This window comes from Apus apus, chromosome 15 (genome assembly GCF_020740795.1).
Source record: "Apus apus isolate bApuApu2 chromosome 15, bApuApu2.pri.cur, whole genome shotgun sequence".
NCBI lineage: Eukaryota > Metazoa > Chordata > Aves > Apodiformes > Apodidae > Apus > Apus apus.
The window spans coordinates 14,466,319-14,482,174 of NC_067296.1; the positions used below are offsets into that span (position 1 = coordinate 14,466,319).

A 15,856-nucleotide genomic window follows, 5' to 3' on the forward strand; every position below is an offset into this window, starting at 1 on the left:
GGAGGCTGCCTGAAACCACACCAGCTCCTCAGTCGCTGGGTTCTTCTCCGGGCTGGTTTTTAGGGGTGTGACCAGGGCAGGAGATGCTCTCGCATCTTCCCTGGAGGGTTTCCCGGCTGGCAGCTTGTCCTCAGGGAGTGTGACCAGGGCTGGCGGGACGGGGACGGGGACGGGGACGGGACTGCCCCGGAGCCGCAGCGATGACTTCGTGGGGAAACCCCTGCAGGAATAGAAACCGAAACTCATGGCTTTCCGGCTGGGTGTTTGTTTATCTCAAGCCGGCAGATCCCGGGTTTCGGCTTCCCCACCCTGACGCTTGTTGAGGAGGTGACGCAGCTTCGCCCCCTCCCTGCTCCGGCTGCGGCTGCCCGGGCAGAGCCTCGCTCCTCCCTGCGCCGGGGATTAAGGAACAGCAGAGCCCAGCTCCTCCCCAGCGCTTTCTCATCTGTTTCTGTCACCTTTATATGTCATGCCAAGCAGGGCCAGAGGCTTTCTATGAGACAGTGAAAGCTGTTTGCTGCTGGAGCTACAGCTCTAGGGAAAATACCCCACCTGTAAAACCAGAGTGAAGCCTCACTGCCAACAAGCCTGGGTGTCCCAGGAATGTCTGTGCTGGGAATGTCTGTCCTGGCTCTGGCATCTTAGGGGGGTGGAAAAGTTGTTTAGGGGTATTTTCTTTCCATTTTTTACTGCTGCCTGATGATGCCTGGGCAATTACAGAGCCATTTGCTGTGGTTTGGAGTCAGTGCTGTGGGGAGGATGATTTCTACCCACAGGCAACACAAACCAGGACAAGCTCCATCACTGTTGCACATGCTGTGCTCACTCCATGCCAGGGCTGGGGACCAGAGCTGGTGCCTTCCCGAGCTCTTTGGCCTCACTCGGCTCTGGGGCTGCATCTTCCCAAGGGAAGGGGCTGCTCCTTTCCTGCACAGGGATGGGGTCCCCAACCTGTCCTGACCCATAACTGTTCTCATGCCAGTTGTGAGTAAAAGGCTGGGAGGCTCCATCCTGGGCAGGAAAGCTGGATGTGGGGATCCCTGGAATCCTGCTGTGAGGCCAAGCTGCCCACTTGCTCCTTGCTGAGGAAACGCTGAGCAGGGCAGGGTGCAGGCAGCCAGCACGGCCACATGTGGCACTGACCAGGGCTTTAGGGCACACACTGGGACTGGGATTTTGCTGCCCAGGGATGGCTGGTTCCTGTGGCTAGCCACTGCCCTGGACTCCTCCCTGGGGGGAAAACCCGTTTCCCTCAGAGCTCTCAGCTGCTGCAGGATGGGAGTAGCGTGGGGCCTCCCACTGAGGCACCCCATGGATGTGGCTGTGTGAAGCTAGAAGGAAGAAACCATTGTTCCTCTTTCTCCTTCATTCAGTGTTGACAAACATGCCAGAAACCAGTCCAAGTCTCTCATTTCTCTGCTGGATGTCCCACGGGCTGGCTGTCAGCTACTCGGCAGTTCCTCCTCCTGCTTGTTTTGAGGGTGAGCTTTTCCTTCCGCTGCTGGCACGGGCTGCGTGTCGGGGCCGTGAGCAGTGTCCCCAGGCACGACGTGCTGGTGAAGGGGTGGAACGACATTGATGTCAGCAGGGAAACTTTGCTTCTGGTGCCCGGTGGCTCGTTGTTGGAGGTATGGTAGTTTTGCCTGGTTGCTTCCCAAGGGCTGGCAAGAAGGAAATGTCATTAGGTGGGAAGGCTGGGGTTGGCTCTGCAGGTCAGTGTGCTCTGAAGCCTCATGTCTGCACTGGTGGGATGATGCTCTGCTGCAGCCCCCGTGCTGTGGTGTGGTCTGGGGGATGGCGGGAGGGGGGCTGTTTAGAGGAACCTCCTGGGCTTTTTGTTGGAGTGTGTGTTTTGGGGAAGATCTCAGGCTGCAACTCGAGCAGTTTCCTGTGTGTACCACCCTTAATTTACCCCACAGAGGAAGGATGCTGCCTTGTGCTGCACTAGGACTGCTGTGGGTTTGGCTTGGCAAACAGGGGGGGATGAGGAGCCCCCACATCCCGGGTGATAACTGTCAGGCGATGGTGCTGGTGTGGTGGCATGTGCCTGGAAAGCAGAGTGAGGTCTCTGGCCACCGAAGGTGTGGGTGCTGCTGCCCTGCACCGAGCCCTATGAGTCTCTGCTTGCCTTGGAGTTGGGGGAGGATTTGTGTTGGGTTTCTTGTTTTGTTTTGTTGGCGGTTTTTTTTTTTGGCTCGAGGTTGAATTTTCTGTAGCTGTGTGCACCTCATCAGGCAGGAAAAAGGAATGGAAACTGAAAGTGCTGATGAACAGAAAAAAAAAAACGAGCGCTTTGCCCCTCCCGGAAGCCCTTTTTAAGCGGAGGCCGTCGGGCTCCGGGGCTGGGCATCGGTGCTGCCGCCGTCTCGCTTCGTATTCGCTTCGTTATTCCCCGGAACCGGCCGGTACCTGGCGCTGCGGGGCGGGAGAGCCCCGACCCTCCGCGGGTGAGCAGCGGCCGGAGGCCCCGGAGCATCCCCTGGGGCTGGGGGGGAGCGGGGGCGGGCGGGACCGAGGGAAACGCGACCCCGATGGGCGAGGGGGAGTCGGGACCGGGACGGGAGGCTGGTACCCCCGGGGCCGGGTGGGAGCTGCCCCTCTCCTCGCCCCCTGGTCTCTACCCGGTGCCAGCCCCCTCCGCTGCCCCCCGGTGCCGGTGCCCGCTCCCCCCCGGTGCCGGCGGGCGGGGAGGGCCGGGGCGGGGCCGCCGTGATGTAATTTCCGCGAAATCCAGCCCCGGTTTGAATGCGGGGAGGCCCCAGAAACGCAACCGGCGGCAGCGACGAGTCCCCGAATCGATCTCCCAACCTCCCCGGCCGCGGCAGCGGTGAGAGCGGCAGGGCCGGGGGGGGCTTGGGGGGCTGCGGAGCACCCTGGGGTGCTTTGGGGTGCTGTAGGGCTCAGGGTGGTTCTGGTAGTCCTGCAGGGTGTTTTGGGGTGCTGCACGGCGAGGGGTGATCCGGGACGGCGCTGGGTGCTCATCCCTTCCCGGCTCGCGGCATCCCTGCCCCTGCTGGAGCTCCTTCGGGAGAGGAGGGGGGAGCAGGGTCACGGTTCAGGTTTTAGGGTGCAAAGCCTCGGGCTGGAGGGCAGGGGGCACCCAGGCTAGCCGAGGTGCACGGTGCCGGCTCCGGCGAGGGATCCCCGGCAGCATTCCCCTCCCGCTGCCACTTCCGAGCTTCTGGGACGGGGTCTGGGATCTCTCCGGGAGCTTCTTATAGTTGGATAAAGCAAACGCAGTGGCTGGGGGTGCAGGTTTCGGGGGGCTGCGCACAAAGCGGGGCGGGGGGGAGGTTGGTGCCTGCCCACCGACTCGGGCAGCGGTGTCAGGGCTGTCACTTGGCAGCGGCCAGGCTGGCAGGACCGTGCCAGCTCTCCGGGCGGGACCTGGAGTGAAACTGTCTCGTTGAAAACGGCTGAGGAGAGGGGGTGGGAATCTCTGAGGCTGGTTTTGCTCAGGAGGGAAATGCCAGAGGGGTCGCGGCTTCGGTACAACGGGAGGAAAGCTGCAGGCGATGGTGGCACCGGGCAGCACCCGCGCAGCAGCACCGGGTGCAGCTCCTCTTCCACCCGAGCCAAACCCTTCCAGCAACACCGTTTGCTTGTGGGGTGGTCAGGAATGCTGCGCTGCTCTCGTGTCGCTGCTCTGTGCACTTGAAGCTGAGAGGGGAAACTCCCTGGATGCCCAAGTCCAGCGCCGGGGTCTGGTACTTGGAAACTTGTACGCTGCTTGGAAACTCCTCCAGCGCCCGGGTCCAGTGCTCAGCCAGGGCCAATAACCGGGGTGCAGGGCCGTGGTCCCCGAGGTGCACAGTCCCAGGGTGTGCCACTGGCCTGTCCCCATCCCCATGGGGGGCTGTCCCAGCACTCTGACCCACGTCGCTTGCCCTGATTGAGGGGCACTTGGCTCTTCCCTTTGCAGCGTGTGTTGCCCAATCTCCTGTCAATAATTAACCCAGGTAAGACCTGGCAAAAAGGCTGCCTTCCTCCCAGCGGGCCAGGATGGCAGAGGGGTGTGGAGCACAGGATTCTGCCGTGGAGGTGCCAGGAGCATTTCTCTGCTGTGGCCGTGCTTCAACTTGCCATTTCCAGGGAAATGTGATTATCTCTGGCGTCAGCCTGGCCCTGTGAGGCGCCTGCCGGGGGGGGGGACACACAATGCTCAGATGTAGTGTGGCCCAGCTCTGACCCAAAGCATCTTCCCGAGCATGAAGGAAATGCTGTTAGTGAGACAGTTGTGTGGTTTGGTTCAGTTTGCTTCAGTTTGCAGCCAGGCTGGACCAGTGCTGGGCAGTGAGGTCCTGTGTCCATGTTGGTGGCTGGGGAGGGTACATGCCATTGGGAGACAGGCAGATCCTTGTGGATGGTGCCACGGGCAGGTGTGGAGCTGGGTGTGTGAAGACCTGGCCTCTCTGTCCACCCCGCTGCCTTGTTTCACCCTTCAGCAGGATGCAAGTGGCTTTAAATGCCAGGCTGGGCTTTTCAGGAGGTTGTTTTTCTTAAAATGTACAGAATTTGCACATTGTGGTCTGTGGCTGGCTGGTAAATAGTGCTGTCGATCAGCTCCCACCTTCCTCAGGGCCCTTGGATTTTGCCCTGTTGACATTAGAGTTTTATTATCGGCAGAACAGCTGCACCTCCCTGAGCTTCCTCATTCCCTACATCTCTCCACTGCCCAGGCTTAGACTGCAAAAGCTCCCATAGCTTTTTCCTTTTTTCCTTTCTTTCCTGGTAGAAGATGGTTGTAGAGAGAAAAAACTTAATTTGGCTTTAGTGCCAGTGCTGCGCGGAGACTTTAAGAGGGGTTTGCACTTCCTCTTCCTCTTCCTTCCAGCCTCCAGGCCCAGAGCATGTTCTGGCAGCTTGCTCAAAATCCAATGCTTTCATAAAAAAAACAAACAACAAAGGAGTTGATCCTTTAAAGGCAGAATATCCCCTCCTAGCCTTTTCAAACTGGGATGCCCTGTCTAGGCATGAATACCAGTAGCAACCCAGCTGCCCTATGTGGTCTATATGGGGAGTTTTTAAAGCATTTAATGGAGCAGGTCAGTGTTGTTGCTGCTGCAGGACTGTGTGTCCTCTGGGCTCTACAGCTGTGGACACCCCAGCAGCTCAGCTCCTGCTGCAGCAGAGCCAAGCGCCAGTGATCAGGTTTCATCCTCTCTTGTGTGCATTGCTGGGGTATTTTGGAGTTTTCACCAGCGGCAGCACTGCCCAGATCCTGGATGTGAGTGCCTCTCCCAGGAGGGCTTCTCCTAAAGAGGAAACTTGCAGAGGAAGGAAGGCGAAGCTGCTGGTGGAGGGAAACCAAAGCTGCAGATGTTAAGCCCTGGTTTGGCTGGGAGTCTGCTGCTCACCCCTTGCCTTCAAAGGAGCAGAATGGCTCTTGGAGGCCGAGCATGATCCTGGTCCCTCTCTGGATGTTCTCCAGCCTTGCTGGACCCTGTGTGGAGTGACCATGGCAAGCTCAGCCTCTGCCCTAGGGTCTGCTTTAGCTCCAGTTCATCCCAGATCTCACAAATAAAGCCAAGTGGGAATGCTCCCTCTTGGCATTGTGCTTTGGACAAGGGTGGTCTTATCAGGCTGGCACAGGAGGGATATTTGCCCACCCAAAAGCTGCAGGGTGTCCCCTCCTGCAGCTGGCATGGGGTTGGTGGAGCCATGCTTGGGGCAGAGCAAGTGTCTCCAAACTGCTGCCTTGGAGCCCAGCAGCTGGGGGTTTTGCAGGAGTTAATCACTGAGGGGGGGCTCAGCAGGAGCAACCCCCCTGGCACAGGGTCTGCAGCCTCAGGCCAGCTCTGCGTTGCCTTCATTGTCTTGCTGGGGATCTGCAGAGCATCCCTTGGTGCCCTTGGGTAGGACACGCAGCATCCCACTCCCCCCCCGCGTTTTTATTGTTATTGGTGCTCTCCTGTACTTTTGTTGTTTCTCAAGTTATTTAATTTCAGTGCGAAGCATTTTCCCTGCATCAGTCAGCAGTCAGGTAGCACCAAAACCTCTTCTGCAGGTCCATTTTTTTTTCTTTTGCACAGTAGAACCAGAGCAAAGAGAAAGCTTTTGAGCCCTGTGCAGCAGCTGGGTGGGCTGCAGAAAATGTTTTCTTGCTGTGACCTTGTTACAGAGGGTGGGAGCAACCCAGCTCTCCTCTGGCCCCAGCCCTGCTCTGGGTCAGGGATGCTGTTCCTTAGCATTTGTGCTGCATTCACACCCAGCAGCTCTGCTTTGGGCCTGGATACCTTCAGGACATGGGTGATGCTGCCTGGGCAGGACCACTGTGGTCCCAGCAGGTGCTGTGGGTTGGGACAGTTTCTAGCTAAGAAGCCAGGCAGGGTCGTGCTGCCCATCCTGCTCATGCTTTGAGTCAGGGCTGCCAGTCTGCAGGGGAGGGCAGCAAGCACAGGTTTGGAAATGAAGATGTGGAGATGAGTCGGGGTGATTTAGCTGAGGATGGAGCTGCTGGCATGGCACAGTGACCCAAATTGTGGTGGAGGATGAGCCGGTGCTGCCCTGGGCCCCTGCTGAGTCCCACAGCTCACCTGAACAGGAAGCAGCAGCTCTGCCCGGTGCCAGGCTCAATGCCAGACCTTGACAGATAACAGGGCTGGTGTTTACCCACCGAGCACGTGTCCAACCTGATGTGTGGTGGAGAAGTGGGACTGAGTGGTTTCTTCCTTGTGGGGCAGCAGGTGGGGGCTGTGGCACTGGGATGGGACGTGAGGAGCTCACTAAGGGAGCGCTGGGAGGACAGACAATGCTCCAGCTGCTGGATCCCTGCAGTCCTGGCTCCATGTTTGCTGCCAGCAGCCCCAGCTGGAGCAGCAGCTCCAGCACCAAGCACCCTGTTCATCGCAGCATGGCCAAAGGACCCTCAATTAAAAGTGAAACGTGTGTCTGCAGAAGCAACGGCAAAGTTTGCCCCCCTGCTCCTTTGTCTGCCAGGCAAAGCCATAAATACCAGCTCTTCCCTTGCTCCTCTGGAGAGCTGGTCCCTCGTGGCTGTGGGTCTGGAGCCCAAGGCGGATGCTCAGCATGAGGCTGGTGGCTTCACTTGGCATCAAACCCTGTCCGTGGCCACCCATCCCTGCAGCATCATTCCCAGGGATGCTCCTGGCCTCTGGTTACCCAGGAAACTGCTGGCAAATGCCGGAGCCAGGAGCCGGTGGCCAGGGAAGGCAGGAGCAGTGAGTCACCTTCCTCACCCTCAGCTCTGCTCTCCCAGCTGGATGTTTACCAAGCTGTGGGCCGGAGGAAATGCTGGCAGGTCCCTGTTCCAGTACTTCCCTCTCCCGGCCTTGGGTGCTGCATCCGAGGACCAAAGAGGGCGGTTTCTGAGGGTGTTTGCTGTGTTAATTCATTCCAATTAATACTGCATGCCCTGTCAAGAGATGGGCTTGGAGGGTCAGAGCTGGCTTTCTCCTGCTTGGTGTGGGGCTGCCCAGCTGGACCTGGGGAAGAGCAGGAAAAAGAAAGTTGACAAGAACAAGCTGAAGCGGGGGAAGCACCAGCAGTGGGAAAAGGAAGTCAGATTGTCCAGCTGTGGTTCAGGAGAAGGTCAGTGGTGGCTGTGGGGACTGTGCCATGTCCTCTGGGGCAGCCTGTGCCACCGCCAGCTCTCCTGGTTGATGCCAACCGTTTGCAGGGTGCCACATGCTGGGACTGAGCTCAGCCCTGCCTGGAGCCCTCGCTGCTTGGCAGCCTGATCCCTGTGGGACGTGGTCCCCTGGGAGAGGGGCTGGAGGGTGAACGGAGCTGGGTGAGCAGACTCCATGTGCTTGGGTGCTGAGGATGAGGGTCTGTGGGGGTTTGAGTGGTGGGTGAGGTTCCTGGTGAGCGGGGCCAGGCTGTGCTTCAGCATGTGCTCATCCAGGAACTGCCTGGTGTTTCCTGCTAAGTGGCTTGTTCCTCATTTCTTTGTCAGGCTTTGTGGACTCACACCAATGGCTGGCAGGTACGTAGCGAGCTAGGACACGGCCACTCCATGGCACCTCCTCCTCCCGGCATCGCCTTGTAGGAACTTCCCGCCGTTAATTTCCCTCCACTCAAGCCAGCGCTGAGGATGCCGACGGCCAACGGCCCAGCTGTGCCACTGGGCAGCCTCCAGCAGCAGCTGGAGCTGCGCCTGGTCTGCTCCAAGTGCAGCGTGAAGGAGAATGAGATCACCTACCTGCTGCGGGAGGTGGAGCACAAGTGCATGTACGAGATCCTCCTGGCTCGCTGCCGTGGGCACAGGAGCTCAGCTTGGAGGAAGGTGTCGCGGCGACCAGGCTTCCTCCACCCAGCCCGCTACACCGTCTGCCGCTACTACAGGGTGGGGCTGGGCTGCAGGAAGCACAAGAGCCAGTGCACCTTCGCCTGGAGCCCGGAGGAGGCCATGGTCTGGAATTTCGAGCGGGAGCAGCAGGTGGAGCGGGGGCAGCTGAAGGCAGCGGTGCTGCAGGCGCAGCTGGGGGGTCAACCCACCGTCCCCAACCCCCCAGCCAGCGCTGCCGGTGAGATTGCCAGCGAGTTCGGGGGACAGTTCCAGGAGATCTGCAAGCATTGCTTCTTGGGCTGCCCCCAGCGCATCTTGGCGGGCGGGAAGGGGCAGCTCTGCGAGTCCCACCGGACCTGGGACCCTCTCCTGGTGCACGTGGTGTCGGACAACCGGCGGCAGCGGCAGTACACGGCCATCCGGCCCTGCCCCGATCTCATCCCCACCCTCAGCTACTGCCGCTTCGTGTCGCGGGGCCAGCCCTGCAAGCACGGCGCCCAGCGCTGCCGCTACGCGCACAGCGAGGTGGAGATGGCTGTCTGGAAGGCCGAGAGGCAGCAGGGCCTGCTCCGCTCCGACCTCCTGCCGCCGGCCCCGGGCACCTGCAGTGCCAACGGCGAGACACCGGCGCCCGTGCACTTCTACTGCCGGCTCTGCCTGGTGACCTTCAGCTCGCAGGAGAGCTTCGAGAGCCACTGCTCCTCTGTGGAGCACATGCAGATGCTCTCGGTCGATACCTCCGTCCAGTGGGTCCACCGTGCCCCGCCGCTCGGCACGACCAGGTTCTCGCTCTGCAGCAGGTGAGGAGCCACCCCTAGAAGAGGGCAGGGGTGGCAGGCAGCTCCCTGGGGACCCCCGTGCCGCCCGGCCTGGGTGGTACCTGTGACACTTTTCTCCCGACAGAGCGGAGGTGTGTGAAATGGGGAAGAGCTGCACCCAGGCTCACTCGCCTGAGGAGCTGCAGGAGTGGATCCAGAGGGTGAAGGTGGCTGCAAGGAAAAGGAAGCAAGCGCTGAAGGAAGGACTCTTGTCCTATCAGGATCGGCTCATTGCTGAGTACCAGACGTGCTCCAACGAAGTGTTGATTGTGAGTGGTGGGCAGCAGGGTGGGAGAAACCTCGTGTGGGACCTTCAGAACAGAGCCTGTTGCTCCCCATTCTCACAGTGATGCAGAAAGGGATGCATCCCCCATTTTTTCACCTGGAGCACTGTCACCATTCCTGGGGCCCCCAGCACAAGAAAGATATGGATAGATATGCTGGTGGAGCAAGTCTGGAGGAGACCACAAAGATGATCTGAGGGCTGGAGCAGTTCTTCTCTGGAGACAGGCTGAGAGAGTTGGGATGTTCAGCCTGGAGAAGAGAAGGCTCCAGGGAGACCTTAGAGCACCTTCAAGTGCATGAAGGGGCTCCAGGAAAGCTGGGGAGGGACTTGGGACAAGGGCAGGGATGGATGGCACGAGGGGGAAGGGTTTTAACTGAAAGAGGGGAGATTGAGATTAGATATTAGGAAGAAATTCTATCCTGTGAGGGTGGTGAGACACTGGAACAGGTTGCTGTGGCTGCCCTGTCCCTGGAAGTGTCAGGTTGGATGGGCCTTGGAGCAACCTGGTCTGGTGGGAGGTGTCCCTGCCCATGGAGGGGGAGTTGGAACTGGATGATCTTGAAGGTCCCTTTGCAGCCAAACCAGTCTGTGAGTCTATGATTCTTTTGAGGCAGCAACCCCAGAGCCTGTTCGGGGCACCCGCCTGTGCTGCTGTGCCGTGGGTGGGTCCTGGTCTTTCCCAGGGACACTGAGCAGTGGTGGGTGAGGTCTGAGCCTGAGGATTTGCTGAGGGTCCCTCTCGGGAGGCCGTGGCACAAGGGCAAAGGGTGAACATCTCTGCGCTGTGTCCTGGGGCGGTGCCTGCAGTCCTGCTCCTCTCCACCTCCCTGCAGATGGCTGAGCACGTCGAGGGTGTCCGAGTCGTGTGTGAGCAGCCCCTGGACGTGCAATCGGAGGACAGGGGGATGAAGTACCAGTGGAAGTTCAGGATCTTCTCCCAGGTGAGCCCAGCCCTGTGTCATGGGAGCCTGTGAGCTGCTGGCACAGTCCTCGTCCTTTGGGTTTTTTGCCTTGTTTGTTTGTTGTTGTTTTTTTAATTATTATTTCTGCAAGGGGCAGAAGGGCAGGGATTTCGGGATGTCCAAATGAGGACGTGTGGTGGGTATTTGGGAACAGCTCAGGTGGTGCTGTCTGTGGGGGGTGCAGCCACCGTGTATCCTGTCTCGTCTGGTGCGGTGGGGCTGGGGCAGACCTGGTGGCTTTTGGCACCTCCCACGTGTCATCACAGATAACAAGATTTGGGTGCTTTCCTGCCCAGGATTTCACAGGTGTCGGGGGCAAGAGCCTGCATCTACTTGTCCTCTCCAGGGCAGGAGATTTCCTCCTCGCAGCACACTGGCTCCATTGCTGTGACACTGAAACCTGAGGTTCTTTAAGGCCTTAAAATAACTGCTGTGAGTTTGCACGAGGAATAAGCTCCTTTAAAGCAGAATTTCAAGTGTGGTGTAGGTCTGGCACAGCACTGGGGCCCTGCAGCAGCTTTTGGTAGCAAACACTGCTGGGGGCAGCTCATCAGGCACTGGGCTCTTCCCCTGGGCTGCCCTCACCAGGTCCTTGTCTTTTCCTTGACTGGCAGATGCCCTTACAGCATGTGGCGCTACTGAAGCGGCAGCCTGGAGTCACCTTCTACCTGTTGGGGAAGGGACGTTCCAGGGACCTCCACTACCTCCGTGGGGAGCAGGTGGCCACCCTGCCTTCCTCTCCGCCCACCACGCTGGTGGAGGTCTGCATGGAGTGCTGTGCCTTGGGGGTCTTCGAGCAGTGGGTGGTCTTCGACTTCGGCAGCCGCCCCGTCCTCAGGCAGAAGATCAAGGTGAAGGTGGGTCGGCGGGAGACCCCCCGGCACGTCCCCGGCAGCAGGGAGAGCATCCGCCCCGTCAACTTCGTCCGATGGGATAGAGGGAACCGGTTCATCGTTCCCAGTGTGCCGAGGACCAGTGAAGATGTGGATCTGCTGGCCAAGTACAAGCCTCCTGCCCTCGCACTGGACTACCAGCAGGAGCGCGGGGTGCCTGTTCCCATCACCCGTCTCAACTACCGTGAGAGGATGCACAGCTTCCTCTTCCGTGAGGAAGAAGCTGAACAGGCTCTGGTTGCCAAGTAAGTGCCAAGTGTGGATCCAGAGGGGTTCCTTCTCACTGTGGACCATGGGCCTCTTACTAACACTTGGGGCCATGCTGCTACTGAATTCCATCTCTTCAGTGTTGGGTCCTGGGGCACCTTCCCAGACTATTGGAAACCTGCTGAGAAAACTGGCTTGCTGGGCAGTGACAGGAGGGGATGGGCTGGGTCTTGTCCTGAGGCCATGGGTCAGCAAGAAGCATGGCTCTTGCCTCAGTGTGCTCTGGGTGTGGGTGACAATCCCAGCTCTGCAGCGGGGAAGGCAGTTGCTGGTGATGGGCCAGTTCCCTGCTCTTCATTTGGGTGTTTCCTCCTTTCAGACTCAACCTGCGGGTCCTCATCTCCCTGACCCCCATGCTGCAAAGCCTCTCCATGGGGATGAAGTGTTCCGTCTCTGGCGAGCTCTTTGCTGAAGTGCCTACCCCTTACAACCTCTCGCCGGACACAGACGAGGGGTATCTGCTGAGCAGGTCTGTGCCCACTGCCTTCCTGGCACTTGACCCACCTGAAGACAATCGAGTTTACGAGGTTACTGTGGAGCATAAAGCCACCACGGAGAAGACCATCTGGTTACAGATACCAAAGAGATGCTGCTCGGAGCTGAACTTCAAGCCAAACACCTTCCACAAGGTGGAGATCCAGTTCCAAATCGACCAACTGCTGTTCCGGCAGTGGCACCAGGCTGTGGACCGCCTGTTGGATGAGAAGCTGGTCCTACCAGATGTTGCCAGTTGCTCTATCCCCTACTCTCATGGGTCACCAGAGAAAGGGAATAGCAAGCAGAAACTAGCCATCTCCTTCATCACAGGCCAGGCAACTACCAGCCGGCAGGTCCCACCTCTTCTCATCTACGGGCCTTTCGGCACAGGAAAGACATTCACCTTGGCCATGGCCACCATAGAGGTCCTCAGGCAGCCCAAAGCACGGGTTCTGATCTGCACTCACACTAACAGGTTAGCAGGGGGCAAGGGGAAGGGGCAACAAGAGTCACAGGGTGAGCCCTTGGGCTGGCCCATCGCTTGCCTGGTGGGATGAGCAGGAGCCAGGGTGTATGAGGTGGCGCTGAGCTGCCTTTCTCTTTGTATGCCTTTATGCTCCTTGTCATAGAATCACCAAATGGTTCAGGTTGGAAGGGACCTTAAAGCCCATCCAGTCTCACCTCCCACATGGGCAGGGACACCTCCCACCAGCCCAGGCTGCTCCAAGCCCCATCCAACCTGCCCTTCAACACTGCCAGGGATGGGGCAGCCACAGCTTCCCTGGGCAACCTGGGCCAGGGTCTCCTCACCCTCACAGGAAATAATTTCTTCCTAATATCTAATCTCAATCTCCCCTCTTTTGGTTAAAACCCTTCCCCCTCGTGCCATCCATCCCTGCCCTTGTCCCAAGCCCCTCCTCAGCTTTCCTGGAGCCCCTTCAGGCACTTGAAGGTGCTCTAAGGTCTCCCTGGAGCCTTCTCGTCTCCAGGCTGAACACCCCTAACTCTCTCAGCCTGTCTCCAGAGCAGAGCTGCTTCACTTGTTTAAATAAACTCCTTTTTATTTAATGTCTTTTAAGCTGCTCCAGTATTTCCTGCTAGGAAGAAGCCTGGTGTGACTGGAAGTCTTTGTGGAAGAGGCAGCGTATTCCTGTCTCATTATAAAAGGGGGATGGGGTTGGAGAGACAGGTCGTTCTTTCTGGCCTTCACTGTGTACTGGAAGAAGTAGAAAGTCATGGCCTGACCCTGCTGGGATAATACTGTGCTCTGCTTGCCCCTGAAGACTATTGTGCTCTGTGCACATGCCAAATTTTTTACTTTTCCAGGGAGAGTTTGGGGAAGAGGAAATGCAGATCTGGCCTGACTGCTGCTGGATCTGCCTTCAGAGAAACCAGGCCAAGATTGTTAAAATTAGAGCACTTAAGCTGAAAAGAGTGTCCACATCCCCTCCTGCAGGCTGTTACTGCCTTCGTTTTTAATGTATAATAGATGGGTGACTGCTAATCTTAGCCTGGTTCAGGTTGTCTGCTTGCACCAAAGCTGCTTCTGCAGCTCCTCTATCCCCCAGCCAGGCTGGAGGTGGTTGCCTGTGGGAGGAGAGGTTGGGGTGACTCAGCCCCTCGAGCAGCAGGGCCACAGATTCTGTTGGGCACGTTGCATTTCTCCGTATGAGCGCTAAGAGATGCCCTGGTCTTGAGAATCGACTCTTATAAACCCTACTATCAAAGTAGGGCTGGAGTGGGGGGCTGTGTGAACACTGGCTTCTTCTCGAGCGTGTGGACGTCCCCTGTGACAGGCATGTTGTCAGGCAAAGCTGGGGGAGAAGCTGGATGCCTGTTGGTAAACAACAATTTGTGCATTGGGATGGTGGTCACAGCATTTGGGAACAGCGCTTACAAGTCCTTGATGGTTTCCTCTCTTGTTTCCCTCCACCCCCAGTGCTGCTGACATCTACATCCGGGAGTATTTCCATAACTACGTGATCAATGGGCACCCATGGGCTGTTCCCTTGAGGATTATATCCACGGACCGTCCCATCAGCATGACGGACCCCATCACCCAGATGTACTGCTGCCTCTCTCCGGACCAGCGCTCCTTCCGGCACCCCATGCGGGAGGAGATCGACAGGCACCGCATCATCATCACCACCTCCATGTTATCCAAGAACCTGAAGGTTCCCTCAGGCTACTTCACCCACATCATGATCGATGAGGCTGCCCAGATGCTGGAGTGTGAAGCTTTGGTCCCACTCTCTTACGCCACTTTAGAGACCCGGATTGTCCTTGCTGGGGACCACATGCAGATAACCCCAAAGCTCTTCTGTGTCGGGGGTGGACAATCGGCTGATCACACCCTGTTAAACAGACTCTTTCAGTTTTACCAGAAGGAGAGGCATGAAGTGGCCACCAAGAGTAGGATCATCTTCAATGAGAATTACCGTTCCACTGCAGGCATCATTGAGTTTGTCTCCAAGCACTTCTACATTGGCAATGGCAACGCAATCCAGGCCAGTGGGAACATCCCACCCCATCCTGAAATCTACCCACTCATGTTCTGCCATGTGTGTGGTGTGGCTGAAAGAGATATGTCCATGATTTCTTGGCACAATGCCTCTGAGATAATTCAAGTGACTGAGAAAGTGAAGGAGATCCACCAGAGGTGGCCAGATGAGTGGGGTGTCCGAGATGTGAAGAGGATCTGTGTGGTCTCCCATGGGATGCAGGTATGTAGAAGAACCAGGCATTCTCCACTTGAAGGGGCTCTGCATGCTCTGCTGGCTGCTCTCCAGACACTCCCTAATAAACGCTAGACTCTGTTTATGACAAACCTGTCTCTTGTGCCAGCAAAGACAGGAAATTTGGGGCTCTGCCTGGCACCAGTGCCTTTTCAAGGTGCCTCTGTTTGTGTCATGGGTGGCTGGAGCAGAGATGCCTCATGGTGGGATGGTTCAGATTAAGATTTCATTGGGCATCCTCGAGGCAGGTTAACTACAAGGCAGACTGGGAGCACAAGCTAAGCCAGCCAGGATCTGAGGCTGCTGTTGAGTAACTTTCCTGGGGAACCTGCAGCTGAGAAGGGTAAAGGACCTTGCTGTTGGGTGGGGGGACTTTCTGAGCTGAAACTCCATTCAGTTGGGCCTCTTTCTTTCTTACCAGGTTTCTGCAATAAGACAAGAGCTGAGAAAGAAGCAGTTACAAGATGTGGTGGTAGAAAACTATGAGAACTTGCCAGGTTTGTGCCTCATGCAATAGTTAGTCATGCCTGGGGAATGTCAAGGTTTTCTCTGTGCTGGGGAGAGCTTTTGCAGTCATGTTGGTGGGCAGGAAAGTCTATGGCAGCTACAGCTGCTGTATGATGAGCAGGGGGAAGAGATGCTGAACCATGAGCTCCTCCTGGCATCTCAACGTTGTCCTCCTTGCTGAAGTGCAAAACACCTTGCTGGTCTCAGAGCAAAATGCATCTGTGGGAAGCAGCATGTGGAGCTGTTGGGCAGAGCTCCCCGTGGCTCCACCACTGCTGCAGCCACAGCCCCATGCTGATGAGGATGGAGGGAGAGCCTGGAAATCCTTTGGCTGATTTCCATCCCTTCCTGCTTGGTAATTCTTTGTTTTTTGTCCTTTCCTCGGTGAACAGGATTTCATGCTGAACTAAACCTGCACCCAATTGTCAGCTCATTTCAAATGTAGGGATGTTGCTCTGTAGGAGGGTGAAAACCCTGTGAGTGGGATCCCGGGGCCTTGAGCATGTGTGAATCATGTGAAAGCCCCACGTACCAGTGGGGAGGAGGCTGCTGAGAGAAGGGAATTGAAACCAGACCGATTGTGGCAATCGGTCACTGCAGAAAATTGCAGAGCAGCTCACTAGAGGAGGAGTTTGCTGCTCTGGGTGACAAGGAAGGGAC

At 57.6% G+C, this 15,856-nt stretch overlaps 1 protein-coding gene across 3 annotated transcripts in view; it reads left to right on the forward strand.

Annotated features, from left to right (window-relative positions):
- The first annotated feature begins 1,574 nt into the window (after positions 1-1,574).
- The window catches only part of HELZ2 (helicase with zinc finger 2), a 28,088-nt gene continuing 13,806 nt past the window's right edge, over positions 1,575-15,856 (forward strand). Inside the window, exons 1-8 of one of the 3 annotated variants that reach the window (XM_051632727.1) lie at positions 1,575-1,628; positions 7,919-9,051; positions 9,155-9,338; positions 10,189-10,296; positions 10,932-11,455; positions 11,797-12,429; positions 13,894-14,677; positions 15,111-15,186. In XM_051632727.1, the coding sequence (XP_051488687.1) occupies positions 8,057-9,051; positions 9,155-9,338; positions 10,189-10,296; positions 10,932-11,455; positions 11,797-12,429; positions 13,894-14,677; positions 15,111-15,186 (3,304 nt within the window). In that variant the 5' untranslated portion in view covers positions 1,575-1,628; positions 7,919-8,056. Of the gene's footprint in view, positions 1,629-2,392; positions 2,448-2,737; positions 2,828-7,918; positions 9,052-9,154; positions 9,339-10,188; positions 10,297-10,931; positions 11,456-11,796; positions 12,430-13,893; positions 14,678-15,110; positions 15,187-15,856 lie in introns of those variants that run through there. The other 2 variants (XM_051632730.1, XM_051632729.1) reach the window with 2 other exon arrangements.